We start from the raw sequence: 24,566 nt of genomic DNA on the forward strand, positions 1-24,566 counted from the left end.
ACCTTTTAATTTACTAATATATATAAAATATATAAAGCATATTTTTTAATTATACATATATATCACTAATAGATAATACAATTACAATATACAATTGTTTTTAATGTTTCGTTTTTTTTAACACTTGGAATTTTTTAAAAATATTTTATTTACTGTTTAAATCATGATATTTTAACTCTACTGAAAATTTAAAAGATGATTTATCGAGAGTAAGTACGCGTATTATATTGCACGTTCATTGCATTAATCAGCAATATTTATCTATAAATTAAATATATAAAAATGGATTTTTCTTACGGCTTCTACTAATAAATAAAAATGAGTAAAATAAATTCAAGTAGTAAACATAAATAATGAGAGCCGCAAAATAGAATTAATAAAATCATTTTTTATTATTAAATGTACGTTTTTCTGCTTTTAATACAATTTATTGTAATAACACTCAGAAAAAATAGTTTACATATAATTATAGATATAAATTTATATAGTTTATATATATATATATATATATATATATATATATATATGACATATATACATATATGTACCATATATATGTAACATATATACATATATGTCTGCCCTATTTTTTTATAGATTTTTTTGTACATTATTTAAACAGGTAAAATTAAAAGATAATAAGAAAAATATTTTTATTTAGAAAAATTAATTTTGATTGTGAAAATATGCTCTCGAAATATGCTTTCGATATAAATCGATTCGGGATAAGCCGGGCATGACAGCGATATTGTCATGTGTGTATTTCTCGAAGAAGTGCGAAATATTTTTATATACAAAGTATATAATATAAAGTACTGTAAATAGTTATGGTTTTAAGTGATTAATTTTTGATGTAATATGTATAACGTAAGTTATAATCGATAACAAGATACATACCTCGCAGGTTATGTTTCTATGCTTGGTTTATGTGCTTCTGTCCGGATTATTTCTTTGATAACGATATTTTCTGTCAATTTAATTATTTTTTTTTTGTGATACTTCATCGTTCCATAAAAAATCTGTAAAACCTTCAATTTATTATTTAATAACAATTTGTACAATACTAATAATAGTGAAAAGTTACATTCTTAACCTCACGAAATGTCCGACGACGAGGACCTGGTTTACGTGAAGAAACAGAAAACTGTTCATTATGGCTCGCTGGAGGAGGCTGAACGTGCACGACTCGCAGCTTTGCAAATTGCTGTCGAAACTACAGACGAAGAGAAGGATATTACAAATGCGAATGATATCACCAATGCTTCCAATTCGGCCGGCAATGTGCACATTTCAAATGAGTATATGGAACTCGAGGATGAAATGTCAAAAGATCGCCAGGCACTGTTGGAAGAATTCGAACGTAGGAAAAAAGCTAGACAGATCAACGTTTCCACAGATGATTCCGAAGTAAAGAAATACTTGAGACAATTGGGTGAACCAATTTGTCTCTTTGGCGAAGGCCCTGCGGACAGGAGAACAAGATTGAGAGAATTGTTAGCTAGTGTAGGTGAGGATGCCATCAAAAAGAAGCACGAAGAAGAAGAGAAACCAATTCATACAATTGAAAAGGATACAGAGACAACTTGGTATCACGAGGGCCCAGAATCTTTGCGAATTGCACGATCATGGATAGCATGTGAGTCCTGATTTGATTCTAGCTAATAAAAAAAATAAAGATATATTAATACATTTTTATTATTTGTGTTATTGCAAGCATTATACAATTTGTATATCTTTACAGCGTATTCATTGCCCAGAGCAAAGGCACGATTAAACGAGGCGAGACAAGATCTAGAATTACCAACTGCAACTCGTACAGCGAAAAGACAAGAACTTTTGAAGAAGCTGCAGGCATTAAGTATTTATTGCTCTCAAATCGGGGACACGAGGCCGATTTCCTTCTGTCAGTTCAGTCCTAACTCAAAGATTCTTGCTACGGCATCATGGTCAGGCTTGTGCAAGTTATGGTCTGTACCTGACTGTACTTTGTTGCGCACTTTAAAAGGACATACTTGTAATGTTGGCTGTATTGTTTTTCATCCCAAAGCTACGATAACCGAAGATGTGATAGGTGATAATGCAGGACAGACTTGTGTGCTGGCATCTTGTGCATCGGATGGTTCGTATATTTTATTGTCATAAGTTACGTGCAAAAGATTTATATGATAAGAAAGAATTTATTCACATAAATATTGCTATTAGGTACTGTGAAACTGTGGAGTGGCGGCAATGGCGAAGAACCACTTGCGGAAGTAGAAGGACACGAACCTCATAGGGTTTCCAAGATAGCTTTTCATCCGTCTGGACGATTTCTTGGCACCTGTTGCTACGATGCATCTTGGCGACTGTGGGATTTAGAACAGCAAGTAGAGGTACTTCATCAAGAAGGTCACTCTAGAGCTGTACATTGTATTAGGTATGTCTCCTCTTATATATGATTGTCATAATTGATTTTTATTGCATATGTCAGCCGATCTTTATTATATAATTTTATGCTTACTCAGCTTTCAATGTGACGGAAGCGTTTGCGCTACAGGCAGTCACGATTCTTTCGGCAGAGTATGGGACTTGCGCACTGGTAGATGCATTATGTTTATGGAGGGTCATCTAACATCCATCTTCGGCGTCGATTTTTCGTCGAATGGTTTCCATATAGCGACGGCGAGCGAGGATAATACTTGTAAAATATGGGATTTGCGAAAGAGGACCTGTATATACACGATACCGGCGCATACCAATTTGCTGTCAGACGTGAAATACCAGAGAACAGAAGGACAATATTTAGTTACCGCATCTTATGACAATACAGCCAAAATTTGGTCCAATAAAACATGGCAGCCGCTCAAAGTGTTACCAGGTCACGACGGAAAAGTCATGTCCGTCGATGTGTCTCCCGATCACAAATTTATCGTGACCAGTTCATACGATAGAACTTTTAAATTGTGGGCTCCAGAATAAATCGACTGAAAGAATATTCCTTCTAAGATTATTATCAAGTATATATTATAAAAATCTATCTTCTGCGTTTTTTATTTATATAATGTAACGGAGCACTTTTATAAAAAACAAAATTACATTTATCAGTCATTTAATTATAGTAATTATGGAATTCACTGTGCATTAAAAAAATTATATAGTTTTGTATATAACAGTCTTAATAAAAATTAATTTCTCTGACAAGATGTTGCTTATATTGGAGAAACACAATTTTAATTTTTAAATCTGCAACTATAAAATTGTAATCGGAAATATGCAAAAGTTGTTAAACGCTCATACTGCGCATTTCAAAAATATGTCTTCCGTGAAATAGGTCTTATAATCGCGTATAAACTTTTGACGTTATTTATAACTGGGGCAGCTGCCCGTTCAATAGGCGCACCGACGTTTATACCGTCCTCGACAAAGAGTCACGAACGCGTTAACTACAGAATCCGAGCTCTAGTGCTGAGGTTTGTCGAGTGCATTTCAAAATTAGATCCGAAAGAGGAAGACTTCGCGTGCTACTCTTACTCTTATTAACAAACTTTCAATGAAATTCTGGAACAGCATCCTTTAAAACTTTCGTTGTAGATCTTGGACTGTTGTACTGACAGAATAACGTATTTGTTTTGGAAAATGTGATTCATCTTTTCTGCATTTTCAAATTGTTTTCAAAAGTATCATTTAATATTATATACAGAGAATAAAATATGTTTATTTATGAAAATAAAGTATAATATATTCTTTACTATAAAATATATAATAATTTGCAATGCCAATTTATTGATATCAGAAAGAGAGAAAGAGTCTGAGGTTTATAATATATTAAAAAAAAAACAATTATATATATTTATACTCTAAATGATATAATTAAATATTCCTATTGCGTTATATTTTCGTTGTCAATAGAGTATATGAATCAAGTAAAATTAGTCAACTTGTACTTCCAGCGAAAAAATTGATTATTTAAATTTTATAAGTATTTGTTGATCGAAAAAAAATTGTTAGTATTTTTATCCACATCTATCTAAACGGCGTAAAATAAAAAAAGAATTTATGTTGGCATTTTTCGCAAATTCATATAATGTCTCATCACTTCACAATTCAATAAGGCTACAGTGAGAGATCAAAGAATCTTAAAAAAGTTTATTATTTTTCCATTATCTAATAACCTCGAGATAACGAAGTGATCGAGTCACGTCGATTCGGTAAGTGGTAAAGATTGATGAAGCCAGGTTCCACTCCCTCCTTCAGCAAAATCCGCGGCCGCGTGTCCATCCCCTTTCAAAATCCATTTCGTTGTTAATAGCCCGTCCACCCCAACTGGACCACGTGCATGAATACGTGCCGTCGAAATACCGACCTTTTAAAAAATATGAAAAAGTGAAAATTATATCACATAATTTGTAATATTCGTATATACGAACAAAAGATATATATATTTTTTTATTTTGTAAGAACATACAGAAAAATTGTACGATTCACATACTATGTATCTATAAATCTCATGATAAATAATGTGATTCGAATTTTTTATTTATTGATATAATAATTTTTTTAAATGAAAATTTCCATAATTATTAATATCTCACCTCTGCTCCGAGACCGAATCTGTAGCCGTCCGCAAACCTGGTACTAGCATTGTGGAAAACACATGCACTGTCCACTTCCCTCTGGAAGTGCGTTGCTGTGTGGGTGTTTTCGGTTACAATGACATCGGTATGATTGCTGCCGTATTTATGAATGTGGTTGATAGCGTCGTCGACGTCGGAGACCACCTCTATGGTGCATTCGAGTGCGCTGTATTCGGTTCGCATGCTTTTGGCGGGTGGTGGACCGAAAGTCAATAGCTCTCTTATCTTCGGGCCGGAATTGATTTTCACCTGAAAGGTGTATTTGTGTGGAAGCCCGTAAAACGACGTGGAGTTTTGATCGTCACGACGAGAAAAGAGTATTGATTGAAAGAGCAAATAATAATTCGCGTGAGAACAAATACTAGATTTAGAATTAATAAAATTGATAGAACTCATATTTTATGAAATCATGGAAATTTAAAAAATTTTCTTCTACTCGTATTTTACAGAACGGACGTAAATAAAAAAAAAAAAATCTTTTCTATTTCGTGTCGTGAAGAAGTCAATTTATATATTTCGACGTAACTTGAGTATAAACTTTCGACTTTTTACGATATCCCAGCGAAAGTCTTGCGACGAAAGTTTTGCTTACGAAGTTGCAGGCAACGCGACACGGAAACATTAGGGAAGAAATAAAAAATATTATCCTCAGTTCTTAATCTCCTTTAGATTGCGGAGTTTACTACCGGCAGATCTTTTTGCTTATCTTTTAAAAGAAGCTAAAAGCTAAGAGCTAGAAACTAAATGTTCCAAAATGTAATATATTATATTTACCATTTTTTTCCTCTTTCAAATTTATCTTCAAATAAAAAATATATATAAAACTAACTCACTTCTTCTCTGTGCAACATGCTGCATACGTCGTTGAAAAAGTTGCTGCCCATAAGGTTCTCATGTATCAGCAAGGTCTCCATCGCATTACACGCTGCCGGATAATCGCACTTAGAGTCCTTGATGATCTTCAGAGCTTTCGCCAGATCCGCGTCCTTGTCAACGTAAACATGACAGACACCCTCGGCGTGTCCTAGCACAGGTATGTGCTTCGATTGATCCTGAATCGTGCGGACCAGATCCGAGCTACCGCGAGGTATAATGAGATCAATGTGCTTCTCCATCGAGAGAAGATCTCCCACGTCCTCTCTCGTGGACACGAGTGAAATAGCGTTGGAGGCGCCGAATTTCGCGAGCGCCTCCTTCACGAGCGTCATCAGGTACTTGTTGCTATGAGCTGCTTCCTTGCCGCCTTTTAGGAGGAGTCCGTTGGCGCTGGACATGGCTAGAGCGGCTACTTGGGGTAAACTATCCGGCCTGGACTCGAAGATCACCAGCAGCACGCCGATGGGTACAGTGATCTGCTGTAATTCCAGACCCTCCGCCAGTTTCGTCCTACGTAGCACACGACCCACGTTGTTCAACGAATCTGTCGCGATCTGATTCAGACCGGAACTTAAGGATTTCAGCTTCGCCGACGTTAGGGACAGACGCGAGAGAAGGGCCTTGGCCAGGTTCTTCTTGCTCGCTTCTTCCAGATCCAGCGCGTTCGCCGAGAGGATGTCGGACTGTCTCGATTCCAACAAGTCCGCCAGGGTTCTGATACACTCGGCACGTTCCTCGGGTTGTAACGCCTGCAACACTCTACTGCCGACGCGAGCTGCAATTTTTTATTTGCGAGTTTGTGAATAGAACTTTCCACCTGCTAAAAACGATAGAGAGAGAGAGAGAGAGAAAATAAATCGTGGCTTGACGAACTGGGATTCCGAAGTAGATTTATCCTCGTGTTACAGTTTGTTCAAATATTTATTTTTATTTGCATTCACTTACGGTGATTTTGTTTTTTGTGTAAATTTCATAATGGTTTTTTGTTACATGTTGGAATAAACGTAAACGGGCAAATAAAACTTTTCAGTGCCGAAAGAGGATTTGCAAAATGTGCATTCGGCGTTTAGCAGCTACATTTATTCCGGAATTATATATATGAATGTAGTCCAGCATTGTATTTCAATAGCTTACCGTGAATTAACGGTGATAAATCATTACAGAGAGATAAAAGTACGTTTTAATTTCAACTAGTAAAACTAATAAACATAAATTACATAACGCAGAGAGATTTCGATATCAGGGAAAACAGACTACGCGTAACACACCGAAAAAACTTTGCAATCACGGAAATTGTTCTATGTATTCGTATTATACAGGATGTCCCATCCTTACTGTATCATTCGTTTATGGGAGACTCATAAGATTATTTGGAGATGATTTTTCCTCAGCGAAAATGTCGAGAAAAGTCATCAATTTTTTAATGTTCCCAATTTTTAAAATCATATACCTTTGTAACTTAGCCTTAAATTAAAATTCTATTAAAGTAAACTCTACATGAAATTAATAAAAGAATGTGATTTTGTTAATATTTTATTTCCACATAGCTTAGTTTGCGAAAAAACCCTTATTTTCAATCTCTTATAACTAGGAAATTATGGATGCCTGGACATTTTCGCTGAAGAAAAATCGTCTCCAAATCGCCTCAAGAATCTCCCATTAATGTGTGGTACAGTAAGTCGAGATCTCAATTTTAAGATTTAGAAATAGAAACGTTACCATTTTCGGCGATCACCTCGACCGGGGTGGACGAGCCGGTAGCCTGCGTGAAAAATGTTCCGATTTTCCTGCCGGACATGATGCTCTTGATGGCTTTCTCCTGGGTACCGTTGCAGATGACCACCGCGACTCCGCGATCCATCGCCCAGAGGGCCGCGTTGACCTTGGAGTCCATGCCACCGGTGCCCACCTTCGACTTCTGGCCGAACTTGATGGTACCCCTGTGATCAGAGCTGAAGGTGTGCAACATCTTCGCGCCGTCCTGCCAAGGAGGCAGATTGTAGATCCCGTCGACGTCGCTCATGAGGACCAGCAGATCCGCTTGGACCTCGGCCGCCAGCATTGCCGCCAGGGAATCGTTGTCCTTGATGGATATGCCTCGTCTACCGCTACCACCGGCAACCTCCTCGTCAACATGCGGCGGCGGTGACACCGCGTCGTTCGTGTTGATGATCGGCACGATGTTCAGACTGATCAGCTCGCTCAATGTGCTGAAGAGGTTCTTGCGCGTCTCCTCGTTGTAAAAGTCGGGCTTGGTCACCAGCACCTGGGCGATCTTGACTCCGTACTGCGCGAACATCGCGTCGTAAAGGGACATGAGACCTGATTGACCCACCGCAGCGGCTGCTCTGGGTTCCAGCATGGTTCCTTAAATGCGGGATCAAAGTTTTTTTTTACTTGTGAAGAGAAGGACATCGGGGAAAAAGAATAGCCACAATTCGCGGCGCGTGAAGAATCTTGGAATATGCTTAAAGACCCTTCCGGGAGACGCTACGTCGAGGGAGTAGCAAACGACAGATAATTGAATAAGGTAGATTGAAGAGAATTGTTTGCGGACGTATTGATCGGAAGATCTATACTCGACATGATTTCTCGGACAAATAGAATCCCGCAGGAATTCGTCGCCGGGTAATTGTTGGCTCAATCCATATGTACAGCCCGGACATTGTCGACTTGGCAGGTTGCCTGAACGGGTATTCGGAGTTACTATCGGAACGTTCACACTTTACCCGCTTTGGGTACTTTTAACTTTTGCAAAGTTAAATTTATGGACCAATCGATTATGTCACATAAGATTGAGACCTTTTTTTACTTCCAAGAAAAAGATTGTTTCTTTATTGATTTGATGTTTTATCGATGGCGCTTCTTATTTTCGCTCAAGACTATATATTTCAAACAGCACACACCTATGTAATTTTTTAAAAGTAATTATAATTAATTAATTAATAACTGAAAAAATATTAAAATAAAAATATGCAGTCTGAGAATGCTTTGTTCTTTTTTTGATAAAAAAAATGAATACCGTATTAAATTAATTAATCATTTAGTAAAGAATAGGAATCTTGATTGCAATAAAAGAATTTTTATTGCATCATATATTAATAAAGAAAAAAATTTGTTAAAACTGAACAAATTATATACTGTCTCTATAAAGTCGATTCATTTAAATGTATTTTCATAGAAAATCTTCGTTTTTACATACAAATAATTTATTTTCTATACATCTTGTCAACAACAAAATTTTATTAGAAACACATCTTTTTTCTTTTTTTAAGTATTTTAAATATTTATTATTTTTATGAGTAAATAATATTAACTAATATTAATCCTTTTCAACGTTTGCATTAAAACTAATGCATCACGTATACGTAATATTAAATAATCTTTGTTATTATATATGTTATGGTCATTACATTAATGAGACTTCTCTTTGAGAAAGCTGTTTCATAATAACAACATTATATATCGTAAAATATAAAAAATGGCTGTTTCTATTTCAGGCAAACCATATTAATAGTAATATGTAGGTAGTTAAATATATATGTATATTAAATATATATATATATATAATTTTAACTACCTACATGTTACTATTATATGTATAAAATATACCATCGATTTAAACCTACAGTGAAGATTACATCGATAATTACTGTATTTTTAAAAATGCATGGCGCAGAATTTCTTTATACATCCGCGATCCGTATCGAGTCTTAATTAGAATTATGAGAACGCTGTTCAGAAACGTTATTCGACCGGAAATCTCTCAAAGAGGATTAACGCAAATTGCGTTCCGCTACAAGATTATCATATTCCGGCTTCAATTATGTTAATCGTGGTTCAGTCGCGTTCAATATTTACATACGAAGTTCATCTCTTACCTTCCACCGGCGCATATAGGTATTAATTAAAACGTGCCTCTCTATCAAATGCGCGTCGCATTCTTGATATCGTATTTGACAGAGACGTACAAGAGTGTGTGAAATTGGCGCGGAAATATATACAGCGCCAAATACCGAGCTTAACACTGACGTTCCTTTAAGGAAGAGTGAAGCAGCTAAGGAGTGTTCATTACTTACGAAATAGGTCAAGTTGAATTTAGGGTCTTGTGATTAATATAGCCTTTGAGCATGGGAAACTGTATAGTGTCTAGATAGATTGCACGTTTACGCGATTACGATTTAAAATCATATCAAACTGTCGATAAGATTAAAAAAAAAAAAGACGCAGAAAAAACTAAAATCTCGACATCAAGCGATCCTAAATAATTATAGTTCTCATTATTAAAAAGAATATAGTATGATATAAAATTAAAAAAAAAATGTAATAATTATTGTACATATATGTTATATATAATATATATTATAATTAAAAATAATACATATTATATACTTATAACATACAGAGTGTATCTAAATAAGTGCAAAAAATTTTAGATGATTCTCTGTCGAGAAAAGGGGGATTTCTTATATATTGTAAATACATACTCTTATATATTCCTCTTTGAGAAGGTACACGTTTCTAAAGAAGCAGGTAAACATTAAGTTATTTCTTTCTCTCAAATTTCAAACAGATTAAAAAAATAAAACCTGGTGGATATTTTATATTATCCACTAATAAAATATAGAAAAATGTAACTTTTCAGGGAGAGATATAAGAGTATATGTTTATATAAGAAACCCCCGTTAATTTTCGAAAGAATCATCTCCTAAGATTCGTCGCTCATTTTTCGATAAATCCTGTACATATATATTTACCAGTAACATGTTTAGATGGCAAGAGGGAGTAATTACCTCTCATTAAATTTCACAGGGGAATCAAGGTATCGATTAATGTAAATAACATCTCGAGAATGAGCTGAGAGGAGAAGCTGTACCTGCGTGTTCCCGTGTGTGATCCGTGGGGCTCAGGGTTTCTCTCATCGACATAGACATTAACAGCTCCTGAGTAAGCTTCTGCTTGCCAAAGGCGACCGCACCGCTGGTCACCATGATGCATTCACGTCCGTCGATCTGACACTCGGCTACCTGTTCGACGATGGACGCGAGACGTCCCAGGGCCAGTCCGTGTTCGTCTTCCCGAGTTATAACGGCGCTACCGAGTTTGATGACCAACCGACGAGCGTACTGCAATTCGGTGCGCTCCGTAAAGGTCTGCTGCCTACGTGGTCTCTCCGAAGTTTGCAGCTCTCTTCGCGCGCACCTTTGCGACGTGTCTTTAATCATCTTGAAAAGTTGTTCAAAAGTCAGAGGTAACATCGAAAAAAAAAAAAAGAAAAGAAAAATAAGAGAAATCATTAGAAGAGAAGAAGAGCCGAAGCTCCTCGAACGAATTGCGTTCATATTTTATAACGAATCTGGTATATTAAAATATATCCGACAAATATTTATTAAACGAACATATTATGTTACCATATATATTCAATATTCATGCAGCAAAGGGGTCTGGCATTACTGAAGCAGAGTTTCTGAATCTTTGCAAGAAGTTATGAAGTTATAACGGTGCACGGAGACGCTAGTAGAATTTAATATCAGTACTGGAGAGAGGAGAAGGGAAAAGCGGAGCTGTCTCTGCTCTTCTCTCATATTTATAAAGATAGATTATATTTATTTTAATATATTTATGTATACCATAAATTTGTAACAGAATTCTGAATTGCTCTGTAAGAAAATATTAAAAATTGCATTGCTTCTTTATGAGCTAATCGGCCTTTCCTTTCCAATCATTTTATATTGATCGAGATAAATGATGTATAGGAATATTTTATTTTTTCCAACTGTCATTTAAACGTAAAATTATCATCTTTGTCTTATCTTTGTATTTTACGATGTTTATAATTAACTGATAAAAAACGTTTGCAGATGCAGTATAGATGTAAAATAAATTTTATATTGAGAAAGCTTTATCTATACCCTTTACAATAATTTATAAGCACAAATTGATTAAATCAAGAACTAATTAAATGTTGAAGCTTATCGGAAAGGTGTGTCTCTCTAAAGGACAGATTATATATTTGATTTATCGAATATCATCCAAAAATTTTTACGATTTAATTTAATTAAAATATATATATCGACATATACTGGGTGTCCGGTAACTAACGGACCAACGATTACAAATGGATTCTTTGGTCAATTTGGAAACAATTTTTCCTCAGCGAAAATGTCGAAAAAAGTCATCATTTTTTACAACTTTCCAATATTTGTCATTATGTATCTTTATAACTAAGCCTCAAATTAAAATTTTATTATAATAAACTCTACCTGAAATTAACTGAAGAATGTAATTATGTTAGACTTTTAACTCCAAAACGTTTAGTTTTCAAAAAACCTATTTTTTTCAATTGCTTATAACTCGAAAATTATTGACTTCTCAACATTTTTGCTAAGGAAAAACCGTCTCCAAAGTGGCCAGAGAATCCGCCCTTAATCATTGGTCCGTTAGTTACCGGACACCCTGTATTTCTTTTCATATCCCTCTCTTATATTGATTTTGCAAAGTAATTTTATATTAATAAGTTATTCTAATAAATTTATCCAATATTAGCGAATGATAATGTTCGTATCAGAAATATCTATCGATCCATGACTTGTCTGCCGTCCATATCATTTATTTTCTCGTCATTCGCGAATATTGCGTTGATTACGCGAAATAACTTTCGATAAGTGTGCATATGTATGGACAAGAGAAAAATGACATCCGGGATCGTTCATGTATTTTTCACGTCCGCAGACAGAACATCTTCTCGCAACAAACACAATTTTATATTACTCGGTTTTCGCAATCGTTTAGCAGGGATGTTCCATTACGTGATTACTGATTGCGCGTTGTAAATCATATCGTAACCCCCTTATCTTTGTACCGAGAGCAAGAGAGAGAGAGAGAGAGAGAGAGAGAGAGAGAGAGAGAGAGAGAAATATGTTCTATTTTTATTTATTAGTTCCTGACTGTACAAAGCTCGAGAGTGCAATTTTCCACACGTGCATTTACCAATGCACAATTCCATTTACGGAAATTGGTGTGCACACAAACAAACTTTTGCAAAAGTTCTCACATAGTTCTGTAATCGTATCACACTGTGGTCAGAAAAATATTTTTATCGCAGCTACAATAAAAGAGAAAAATTGCGTGCTATATATAATGCATCGAAAGAGATAATATACGTTTTATCAAGTCTAAGCAATACGTCAAATAAATTTGAAAATCTTATTATTGTCTTTATTTAAGAAAAATTTAATTAAAATTAATTTATTCATTGAGTTTATATGTCTATTAATTATAAAATAATTTTTCTCTCTAGCACATTTTCAATCGAAAAAAGAGAAATCATGGCTTTAATTCATTTTTATTATTATCATCAATTTTTTATATTAAATATATTATTTAATTTCAAAATTGAGGTTGATATTTTTTCGACCAAAAATCGGCATATAATTTGAATATTAATTAAAACACAACGTTTCGACCATTAAATTTGTTGGTCCTTACCAAGTGTTTTTAATAATAAGTCATTTGCTTGTCTGAAACAGAGCCTCATTTTATTAGTAGTTTAAAACATGTCACAAAGATCATTATCACAACATGAGTATCATTACTTGACTGTGTGTCCTTGTGACATGTTTTAAACCTATTTCACCTAATAAAATGAGGCTCTGTTTCAGACAAGCAAATGACTTATTATTAAAAACACTTGGTAAGGACCAACAAATTTAATGGTCGAAACGTTGTGTTTTAATTAATAAAGGAACATTTAAATTATATGCCGGTTTTTGGTCAAAGAAAATACCAACCTCAATTTTGAATTCTCTACTGGCGATTAAATATTATTTACTCTGTTATTTAATTTCTTTTCTAAAAAAAGAAAGTTTTTGTAATCGATATCCCGTATTTAATTTTGTGTGAAATATTACTAGTATGCATTATAAATGAATTATGAACAAGATGTGATACGACATGTATATAATTAATAATTTTAATACTTCAAATAAATATATTTTGTCATTAAATTTTTATTTTATATTTTTCCTTCCTCTTTCTCTCTTTTTGCTTTTATTTTTTACATTCAATCGTAATTTCTATTCGACAATATGTATATTTCATAGCAGTAAATAATCTATATCTAATTCTATATCTATATCTATATCTAATTTTAATGACTGTATATCAATATTTACTGAATACTTTTAGTTATATCGTCGAGGTGCATTGCTTGTACCATTATCATACGTTTGCATTACGTATCGATACCTCTGTTGAGATACGATGTATTTTTTTGATTAAATTATTTGTATATAAATCATACGTACATACTATGAATCATTTATTTTTCGAGAAAGTGTGAAGCTTTGCATACGCGTTTTCCGATAACAAATGCGTGAACCATTAAATATATGAAGTTTTGTCAGCAGATAATTGTCTGTCGCATATACAGGGTGTTTCTAAAATTATGTAAAATAATTTAAGGGTCGAATTATTAATTAAAAAAAAAGTTCCTATAAACATGAATCCAAAAATACTTTTCCTTCGAATTATAGCCCTCTAAAGTTGGGAGAAAAAATAAAAAAATGTATTACAGCTCTCGAAGACTTTTTTATAAATCGTTGAAATTTTGCACAGCGTAATAATTAATAGTGAATTTTTGGACCCATGTTTCTAGAAACCTTTTCTTATTTTGACCCCTAGAGTGGGTCCTTAAAATCACTGACGTAGTTTTAGAAACACCTTGTATATGTATATCATATTTAGCAGTTTAGAAAGATGACTCGGGTGGTAATCGGCAAACTTTAATGATCGATCTAAGGAAGTTTGTAAACTAACGTCTCTGTGCGTATTTCATGTAAAATTATTACAGTTTCCCGTATTTATGCTCCTACGCGTATTTTCCTACAACGTTATCTCGGATAATATATACAGCTTCGATGATATATACAGAGTGTCTAACATAAAGTCACACCGAAAATATACAAGTGGAATTTGTTATTTGGAGACAATTGTTCCTCAGCAAAAATATTGAGGCATCAATAATAATTCTCGAGTTATAAGCGATTGAAAATCAAGAGTTTTTCGCAAACTAAGTCTCGTGGAAATAAAAAATATTAACAAAACCACATTCTGCAATGAATTTCAAGTAGAGTTTACTTGAACAAAATTTTAATTTAAGGTTTAGTTATAAAAATACATGATGGCAAAAATTGGAACATTTTTACCGAAGAAAAATCGCCTTCAAATAACGCGACACTTGATGTCAGACACCCTGTATATAAGTACGACAATACACATAAGTACAGAATCACACCTATATAATACTCCGTACGTACTGTTAGCTGGGACAAACGCAGCCTCGCGAATGACGAGGCCAATCTCCGTGGCAAATTCCCGTGTCGGGCGGATCTCGCTAATAACAGGATCGAGTACATGGCCCTGGTCTCCGGTATCTTCTGCAAGGAGCACGATTAATCGGCTGTCCGTCAAATTGATCAGCTGCCGGAAGATCCCCGTCACTGGCGCCCGATATCGCGCTTATTCGAGAACGCTCATCGAATACTATTTGCGACTCTCGATTATCTCGAAAGACGTTGATCCTCAACAAGTCACACACTAATAAGGAAGGAATGTTTATTTGTCACGAGGTATACACGCGGAAATCAGATTAGATCCGTCACTGCCAATTGGGGAGGAAAATATTGATCACAATGTCGAGTAGTGCGATTGAACCGGGCGGATCTTCTGATTAAACCAAAAAAAGAGAAAAAAAAAAAGAAATCAATCACGGGGATGACAGACGAGAGAATGAGATCGATCTCGGTACCTTGTCACCGAGACAGAGCGGCCGTAAGCGGTGGTCAACGACACGCTACTGCTGTTTTCTACATAAAATCACTTCGAAAGACGTCGTTATCGTGGTTAGATTAGAGACGTCAAGTAAACGAAGCGATGAAGAGGCGCATGCCGGGAGAAGACCAGAGGGAGAAATATGTTCCATCGGAGATCAAGTCACTTGACGCAGTCAAGTGACGTCGCCTGATCTCATATTCCAGCCGGACGTTTCCCGGTTTGCAATCTTCAAGGGTACGTAAAGTTCGTGCACGAGTCTGCACGCATAAAGAAAATCGCCTTCGAGTGACGCTTTCGGTTCGGCGAACTTTGACTCGGAAAATTGCAAATCGAATAAACAACGCGGCTGATAATGTACAGCCATATTTTTTCCCAAGTTACATCGTGACGTAAGCGAGTCGATATTCAATAATTAAATAACGCGGGACAAGGCGATATTTACATCGTACGTGTGTTATGTACGATGAAAATGTAAATCGCTGTAGGCGGTATGTTTTTTTTTTTTTTTTTCGGTATAAAATGCGAAATTAATGGAGTATCGCTAATCGTCGCGCGGGGAATCCAAAGCGATTTAAATCAAGATACTGAAAGATTTATCGCGCTTAAAATACGTGTATCACGAAAGAGAGAGAGAGAGAGAGAAACGTTGAGCCTCCTATTCGTGTTTTCCAACGCTCTTATCGGGATTCATAACCGACCGCGTGTTATTACATCATGCATAACGTGATAGATTGTATATATTACGTATATTATTTGTGAAATAATAAAATTGTATGTCCATACACAATACGCGCAATTTATTCAAAGGTCGTTTACTTTGCGCGCTCTCGACGATCGACGATACGCAAGTCAAACTTTGTTCTTCTCTCGTAAAGCGATTACTTTGAACCGGTATTACACATTCTCTCGACCGCAAACAAATTCTGCTCATTTATGATCCTGGTGAAACGTTATACGGAAAATGAATTTTTCTCCTGGGAAAATCATTAGATAGCGGTAAAAAATGGTAGATGAAAAACTTGGGTAGTTTTTTTCAGATAAAAATACATCTTCTCTTCGACAACGTTTTTAAAACTCATCTTCCGTGTGTAAACTAATAACACACGGGGCTTGCTTTAAAATAAATGCAAGTGATTTAAAATTTATAAATGTTAATATGTGCGAGTAACGCACAAAAGTATGTATATCGAATAAATGAAAGAAAAATATTATTCTTCTTTTCGGAAAATATATCTTTCATATTTTCCCTGCTTTAGCTCTTGATCATTTTATCTAAAATGTTGATAACATCACAATAGTCTCGTAGCGTTTCGATAATATCTAATGCGACATTATCTAATTAAAGAATGAGTGTTTGTAAAGTAGATAGAGAAACGCGAATTCATTTAGTACACGAAGAATAAAAATCTTTTATCAAAGAAAGAAATCCGGTAATGAAGAGACGTGTCAGCAGAATAGCTGCCAAGCAAATAATCGAGAGAAAGCTGTCCTCTTCTTTTGTTTCTACGCTTAATTTATAAATAATCCTCTTTAGGATCCCCTTTGTCGCAAGCAGCTTACACACGCTGAATGAAAGCTCATAGATAAAATATACAATAGAAGTACTTCAACAACGTTACTCGAGCCCGATAAAATCCCTTCAACTACGTTCTTCTGTAAACACAACATACATAATTCTCGACAAAATTTCCACGCAAATCTCCGGTAGCTTATATTTATTTATTAACAGACTCGTGCTAATGGACAATCCTTACATTTTGCAAAGATATTGTCTGATCTAACAGCTACTATCGACGTTATATGGGCGTCTCAGGAATATCAGAATAAGAGAAATACTCTTAATCAGATTTGCTGTTCTGTGCAATGAATAAATTAAACGATGATTTAAAGCCAAAGGACGATTACACATCTGATAAAGGTAAATGGTTTTCGATAGAATTTCCGATATAGCAGAAGTAGATTTTTCTCGTTCGAGAAAAAGAAGCATTACATGTAACGCATAAGCTGTCGTAATTTTCCACGAATTTACAATAGATTAGAAATCATATGACATGGCAATATATCTCGCGTACTAATACGCGTTTATGAATAGAACATCCTTCTCATTATACGTACATATCAAGCATATTGTACGTGCGGAACTATCTATTCGTTATTGTCGGCGATCTGTCTCTCGATTGATATTACTGAATTTGAATACCTTCGATAGTTTACTTGGTCCGTATCGATTTGTCTACATTATTACATACATGACGTCTGTTAGATAATGGAGATTGTAAGCTTTACACAAGAATGTGAGAACATTTACAAAGATAATTGCACGTTTTCTATATTTTTAAATGAGAATAATCTTGGATAAAAAAATTTTTATTTTTCGTTTATCTTTATAAATTTACTTGGTCCGTATCGATTTGTCTACATTATTACATACATGACGTCTGTTAGATAATGGAGATTGTAAGCTTTACACAAGAATGTGAGAACATTTACAAAGATAATTGCACGTTTTCTCTATTTTTAAATGAGAATAATCTTGGATAAAAAAATTTTTATTTTTCGTTTATCTTTATAAATTTACTTGGTCCGAATCGATTTGATCTACATTATTACATACATGACGTCTGTTAGATAATGGAGATTGTAAGCTTTACACAAGAATGTGAGAACATTTACAAAGATAATTGCACGTTTTCTATATTTTTAAATGAGAATAATCTTGGATAAAAAAATTTTTATTTTTCGTTTGACTTTATAAATTTACTTGGTCCGTATCGATTTGTCTACATTATTACATACATGACGTCTGTTAGATAATGGAGATTGTAAGCTTTACACAAGAATGTGAGATGTGAGAACATTTACAAAGATAATTGCACGTTTTCTATATTTTTAAATGAGAATAATCTGGATAAAAAAATTTTTATTTTTCGTTTATCTTTATAAATTTACTTGGTCCGTATCGATTTGTCTACATTATTACATACATGACGTCTGTTAGATAATGGAGATTGTAAGCTTTACACAAGAATGTGAGATGTGAGAACATTTACAAAGATAATTGCACGTTTTCTATATTTTGAAATTGGAGCAATCTAGATAAAAAAATATTCATTTTTCGTTTATTTTTATAAACGCCTCTCTGTGTACTAAAAAGTTTTTTAAAGAAGATACAAGAGTTTTCTGAGATAAGTCGTCTGTATTTTCATAGAATATTTGATAGCGATGTGAATCGTTCTTAAATACGAATAGCAATAATTAAAAAACCTGCTTCTGCAGGTACAAAGTAATCCTTAACACGGCGTTTATATATGAAATTAAAAATTTCATTTCAAAATAGTAGTATACTAGCGGTACATAATACTGATTAATTTCGAGTAAGTTCTGTTTTCAACGCGATATTTTAATTTAAATATTTAGTCAAACAGAGGAATAAAAATCTCGACGTTGACGATTAAAGAGTCGCGAAGAGAGAGAAGGGTGGGTCTAATTAAACTTTCATTTCGAACAAATCTACTTTTAAAGCGAGAAGCTTCGCAAATAAATTATAGTTATAAATTGTTTCGGCCCGGCATGTATCATTTAAATGCACACTCCGCAATAAAGATAATGCATCTTTATCTAGGTCCCCGCTCTGTGTGCGCGCGTCTGCCACCGAGTAATTAAAGCTCAGATAAGGGAGAGAGAGAGAGAGAGAGAGAGAACTTGAAGAACATCATCGGCTGTATTTCCGAGTAACGTTACCGAATGGTATCGACGTTCGCGGCCGCTGTTTAAACACATCGACGACAACAAAAAGCGAGAGAAGCCGAGGAGAAAAAGCGATCGGACGAGCGACCGGGGTTAACGACATCCGACAAGAAGTTTCCGCACCAGCGGAATGATATCGCGCGGCGGAAGAGAGAGAGAGAAAAAAAAATAGAAAGGAAGAAAGGGACAGGTGTCAAGCAGCGGGGGCGCTTATTTTACAAAAAGACGCCACCCCTTTCTTTCATCCCTCCCTTTCGCCGCGAGCAAGCAGCCAGCATCCTCTTCGACGTGTGTGTATATCCTGGTCTCTTTAACTATCTCGTTTTTGCCCCTTTCCACCCTCAAATCTCCCACCCTCTCTCTCTTGCCAGAAAGAGAGAGAAAGAGAGAGAGAGAGGCTTCTTGGAGCGAAGGCTTGCGCAGAGCGGCGAAGCGCTCAAACGAGGAGCAGGCATCGGGGTGGCGGCGTCGTCAGTCGTCGTTGTCGCGGGGGAAGCGTGGGAGAGAGCATCGGCGGAAGGGACCAAGGGAGGCTGCGGACGAAAGGGTGGCGCGCGCGAGCGCGCGCGCGAGAGAGCGAGATAGAGAGCACGCGCGTCTCTTTTCGACGTCGACGCAACCGGGTTGGCGCAGAATAGCTGCTCAGTGCTCGTCGAACGGCGCCGCGCTGCGACGGGATCATGCCGCCGCGCCCTGCGCCACCGATCGACCGATCTCAGGTACGCGAGAGACAGAGAGAGAGAAAGAGATTATCCTGCTTCGAGAGCGCGTTCAGCCTCCGTCTGCTCTCGGGTAAAAAGAGGCCTCTCGTATATGCGCGCGGAAAATCGGGAAACGCAATATCGCGGGGTGCATTGTATCTTTGTATATGCAATGTGTGAGAGAGAGAGAGAGTTTAAGCTCGATCCTTCCCCGAATCCTGGTCTCAGGTGAACCTTCATTCTCCTCATCATGCGTGCTCCGCGAAAAAGTTTCCAAGTGTCTCGCGCGGTCGTCTCTCGGCGGAGTTCCCGTCAGGATCTCCGATACTCTTATTCGCGATCGATCGGGGAACCGTTCGCAAATAGAACGTATATCGCATTCTAGGACGCGTATTCCCGCGAGTTCCGCCGCGAACTTCCGCCCGATTCTCGTCTCGTAGCACGAAAGAAAGAGAGAGGCTGTCCGGGGTAGGTAGGTAACGAGGGAAAATGCTCGAGTCCCCATTCCTTCGTAATTTGCCCCATTATTTCCCCGGGGGATGTCGCGATCTCGTAGCCGGCAATCCTTATTCGCGACTTCATAAATTAGTATATATATCCACAGCGCTCGGTAGCTTGCTGTAGCAAGAGTCGGGAGATCGAAAATCGCTCGCATTCAGCTGCATCGACTTCGATCATTTTTTTTGCTCGAGCGATATAGAAAACGTTTCCAAAGTCCTGCGCTCTTGCGAAATCGCAATTCTGTACAAATACTCTCGGAAGTATTTCCTCGAAATTCATTGTAGACATCTCTTTCTTCGGCACGATCGAACGTGAGATGACTCCCTGTTGCCCGTGAAAGATGAATCTTCCTTTTCGGATCCGCTCACGATCGAGTCGAATCGAGCCAAGTCCGTTTCTTCGCGATTATTGAAACTAGTTCTCGCATGATTCGGTGAAATGTGAGCATATATATATATTCGAGGGAAGATGCAAGGAGCATTATGCGAGTCTCGCGAGAGCTTTTACCCGACGGTTTATCGCGCTAAGATGTTCTCTTAGGCGGAAAAGTGGTTGGAGCGTATCTTTGGTCAGCCGCCGGTCTATGGGATCCTCTATCGCCGCTCAATTATTTGTTAATGTTTTCACGCGGAAGAAAAATCGGGTGACACGAAACATGCTACGGAATCACGAGAAGCTTTTATCGCGAAAAATTATATACCCGCGTTTATAATTTTCTCGTAAACAAGCGTAGTTGCTAATTTACCTTTTTGCACGATTATGAAAAATAATCGTGCTGCTGTGTTATATGCAATTTATTCATATAAAGGTTTTTCGATTGTTTCGGATATATTTTGTTATAAAATTACATTATCTTTTTAATATTTTAAATATTTATGCGGTATAATAAAATGAAAAATTGTGTGATATATATATATCAATGCAAAATTCAGATAGGAAATGGCCTAATAAAATCTTTTTTATTTTATAATATAAAAATTATTCATATAAAGGCCGATTGTTTCGGATATCTTTTGTTATAAAATTACATTATCTTTTTAATATTTTTACGCAGTATAATAAAATGAAAAGTCTTTGATATATATATATATATATATCAATATATATATATACATATAAATGCAAAATTCAGGTAGGAAATGGACTAATAAAAAGTCGAGAAATTAGGTGCAACAAACTTGTTTTGAAATCTTTTTTATTTTATTTGACTTGCAAATTTAATTTTGCAGTTTGACTAGCAAATTAAATTAAAAAAAGAAGATTTTTAAACAAGTTTGGTGCGCCTAATTTCTGTGCTTGGCTCTTATATTATTAGCTCATTTTTTGCATTTTTTATTCATGTAGCTCTCCCTGTTATTGTAGCGTACGTTATTTAAATGTTACATATTTTAATCCTATAAGCGGATTGTAATTGAAAAACGTTTTTTTGAATTTTCAAAGAAAATTATGGTTTAAATAAATCAGAAAATGTCTGTGGCAGATGTGAAATTTATAGTGTATCTAATAACGGTAATAAATTTGCAAAATTTAACTTTTGACATTTTTGCGCGAAACTTTATTTGCGTAATCCTCTTATTTATATTATTATCATATTATACTTCATGTACAAATTACTGTATACAAATTACATTTTTATCCGAAAAAGTTATAGATTACGACAGTCGAACAATTAATTCAACGGAGGATAAAATTCGAAATTCAAATAAATTTTGATCCCGTTGCATTTCTTCGTTCCCTCATCTCGCATCAGAAACCCTTTTCACGTCGTTTACGCCCTTTCGAAATACCTGTCGCCATAAAACACGCTACTTTTTTTCTCACCGCGAGCAACGTTATTTACGATTGTTTACAAATACTCGCGTAGGCGGTGTACACGTATACGCGGACACGCGCGCGCGTATGTCAATTAAAATATCACTATTCCTCTGCAGAATTTGCGTTCACGCGCGACCGAGATATCCGTTGTAAATCCCTATCCGCTGTAATTCGATTGCGGCGGTTTTTTAGGTCCATTACAATGACGGGGCTCCATGGTGACGGAGATGCTCGACGTGCGCTGGCACGTTAGTGAATTTTCGCCGCACAGGAAAGAGGCATAGGTTATTGATTATCGTGAATGGCTTTATAAATAACTGATCGCGTGTAGGAGCACCCGTCGGAGACGCGTAAATATCGCTCGGCGAGTCGTTCTTTAAAATCGCTCCGGGATATGCGATATCGGGGATCGAAAACGATCCAAGAAATTGCAATCGATGATTGTGTCGCGATCACGAGAGAGATCTCTTCTGTCATTCTGTCTTCTGGTCTTCCTCGACATTGGGAGGGAAACTACTGTCCGGTCCTGCCGATGGAAAAATAAATTCCCGCAAATCTTGTTCAAAGCTAAAGATAAATACTCGTAAATCGATTTGCAAGGGGACACTTTGTTTCTGCGAAATTAAATTTATAATCTTTTAAAAAAAAACTAATCAGGAATTGCATTTTGAAACATCCGAATGTCCACCAGTTATGATCCGTTGTTTCAACACGCGATGGAATAATTTTGCGAAATATCAGATTTTTATTGTTGAGAGATTTATTAACAAACAGCTGCATAATTTAATCTGAATGTGTTTTTTATCCGGCAAAAAATGTATTCCACGAAAGTTTATTAAATTTTCCATTTATTTATTAATTCACGTGTCAGAACAGGAATTTAAAACTTTGCCGTAGAAAAAAATTTACGAGAGAAAACATCGAGGAATCAGAGATTACATTCCCCTTATCTGAATTAAATATATGAATTAAACACTGGAATATTTTAAGTAAAATTTTTGCGTACAATTTTTTAAACTTTCTTTCCGGTGTGCTCGTGAGAGAATTGGATATCGATTAGATGATGTTCTTTCAAATTACTGAAGGTTACTGATGCGCAGTATATAGGACAGCGGTAATAGATTGACCGGAAGCAAGTTGTCCGTTCATCGTACACACTCGTGCAGTATCTCTTCTACACGGAATAATCTTCTGGTATACGTGTTATACCGGTTAGCACCGGTGAGATAAATGAAAATTACCGTGCATGATGTGATGATGGATGAGACGCTAATGTATATCTTTCTCTCAATATTAAGGGCTTCATCTACCCTATCATGATTTCTCTTGTTGTTGTTGTAGATTTCGTTATTCTCATTAATCTCGATCGACGCTTCGTCCAAAAGAAACTCGCGTGAGACAAAATTCGTGCACGAAAAAGATTGATAAACACGCATAGCGATACTCAACAGGGTGACACTCTCTTCGTGTAAAAAATAAAACTGTAAAAAGTTAATCTTATAGTAACTCTTCGGTAACTTTAAATTGCATTCACGTCGTTTACGCTTTCATTGTCCATCGCAAAATGAAAATGTCAAAAGCTGAATGCGATAAAAAAGGGGGAAAATTGTGATTTCTTTCTTTACACGCGGATTCGTATATATGTATACATTGAAATGTAGAAGGAATTTAATTCAAGTATCGTCATGTGTTATAAATACACAGAATAAAACATCAGCTTAAATTGAGACATATCCCACGTATTCCACGCGCTCTCGAAATGACATTACATATTTTACGTTCTAAATACGATCACTCGATAAATGCCAACATGCCGGTTTTTTTTTTCAATTCTGCAACGGATATTAATAAAAGAACATCGTAATAACATTGATTGAAATACTTCGGCTGTAAAGAAGCCGGTATGTAGCTATCAATTTATTGTGGAGAAAAAAACAAATAGTTACAAAATTAAGTTGTATAGTCCAACTTTGTTTTTCTTCGAGTTGAGCAAATTCTGACACGAAGAAGAAAATCAACTTCTTGCGCGGCAATATACTTTTATCGAGAAATATTACATCTTGTTGAAACATAAATTCTTGAGTGAAATGAATCAGAGATATTGCAGCATAAAATGCATAGTAGAAATTTCAGCCATTCCACGCAAGTATACCTTTATTCGGTCGATTACATTTTCAATCATCGTTATATATCGAATGAAGCTCAAACTTGGGCATGTAAACAATTCGGTATACGGTTCATTCTCAATGGTCGAGATTTAAATGTTCGATAAATATATTGAAGTTTACGTAGATATTCGATTCTCAACGTAGTAACATAAATGCATCGTCATTATTCGTCGATAAAAGACGTTCAAAGACACTTAACGTAATGACAGTCCTTTGAAATAAAAACTTTCACCGTATCGAATATCCGTCACCTGATTCTTTATATATAAACTACGTGTCAATCGAACTTTTAGTCTGTCCATTGTGATAAT

At 35.8% G+C, this 24,566-nt stretch overlaps 2 protein-coding genes across 2 annotated transcripts; one reads left to right on the forward strand and one right to left on the reverse strand.

Moving 5' to 3' along the window:
• The first annotated feature begins 693 nt into the window (after window positions 1-693).
• On the forward strand, window positions 694-3,180 carry U4-U6-60K (U4-U6 small nuclear riboprotein factor 60K). Its single transcript, XM_029300589.2, has 4 exons — window positions 694-1,636; window positions 1,742-2,119; window positions 2,203-2,416; window positions 2,505-3,180. Exons 1-4 carry the CDS (start codon window positions 1,102-1,104, stop codon window positions 2,956-2,958), a joined length of 1,581 nt encoding a protein of 526 aa, XP_029156422.1. The 5' UTR covers window positions 694-1,101; the 3' UTR covers window positions 2,959-3,180.
• On the reverse strand, window positions 2,048-15,465 carry P5CS (Delta[1]-pyrroline-5-carboxylate synthase). Its single transcript, XM_029300821.2, has 6 exons — window positions 14,807-15,465; window positions 10,366-10,714; window positions 7,209-7,856; window positions 5,447-6,264; window positions 4,572-4,862; window positions 2,048-4,342 (listed from the first exon to the last, which is right to left on the reverse strand). Exons 1-6 carry the CDS (start codon window positions 14,903-14,905, stop codon window positions 4,175-4,177), a joined length of 2,373 nt encoding a protein of 790 aa, XP_029156654.1. The 5' UTR covers window positions 14,906-15,465; the 3' UTR covers window positions 2,048-4,174.
• Window positions 15,466-24,566: the final 9,101 nt, after the last annotated feature.

Source organism: Nylanderia fulva, unplaced genomic scaffold (genome assembly GCF_048542155.1).
Source record: "Nylanderia fulva isolate GAGA-0341 unplaced genomic scaffold, ASM4854215v1 Scaffold14, whole genome shotgun sequence".
NCBI classification, from domain to species: domain Eukaryota; kingdom Metazoa; phylum Arthropoda; class Insecta; order Hymenoptera; family Formicidae; genus Nylanderia; species Nylanderia fulva.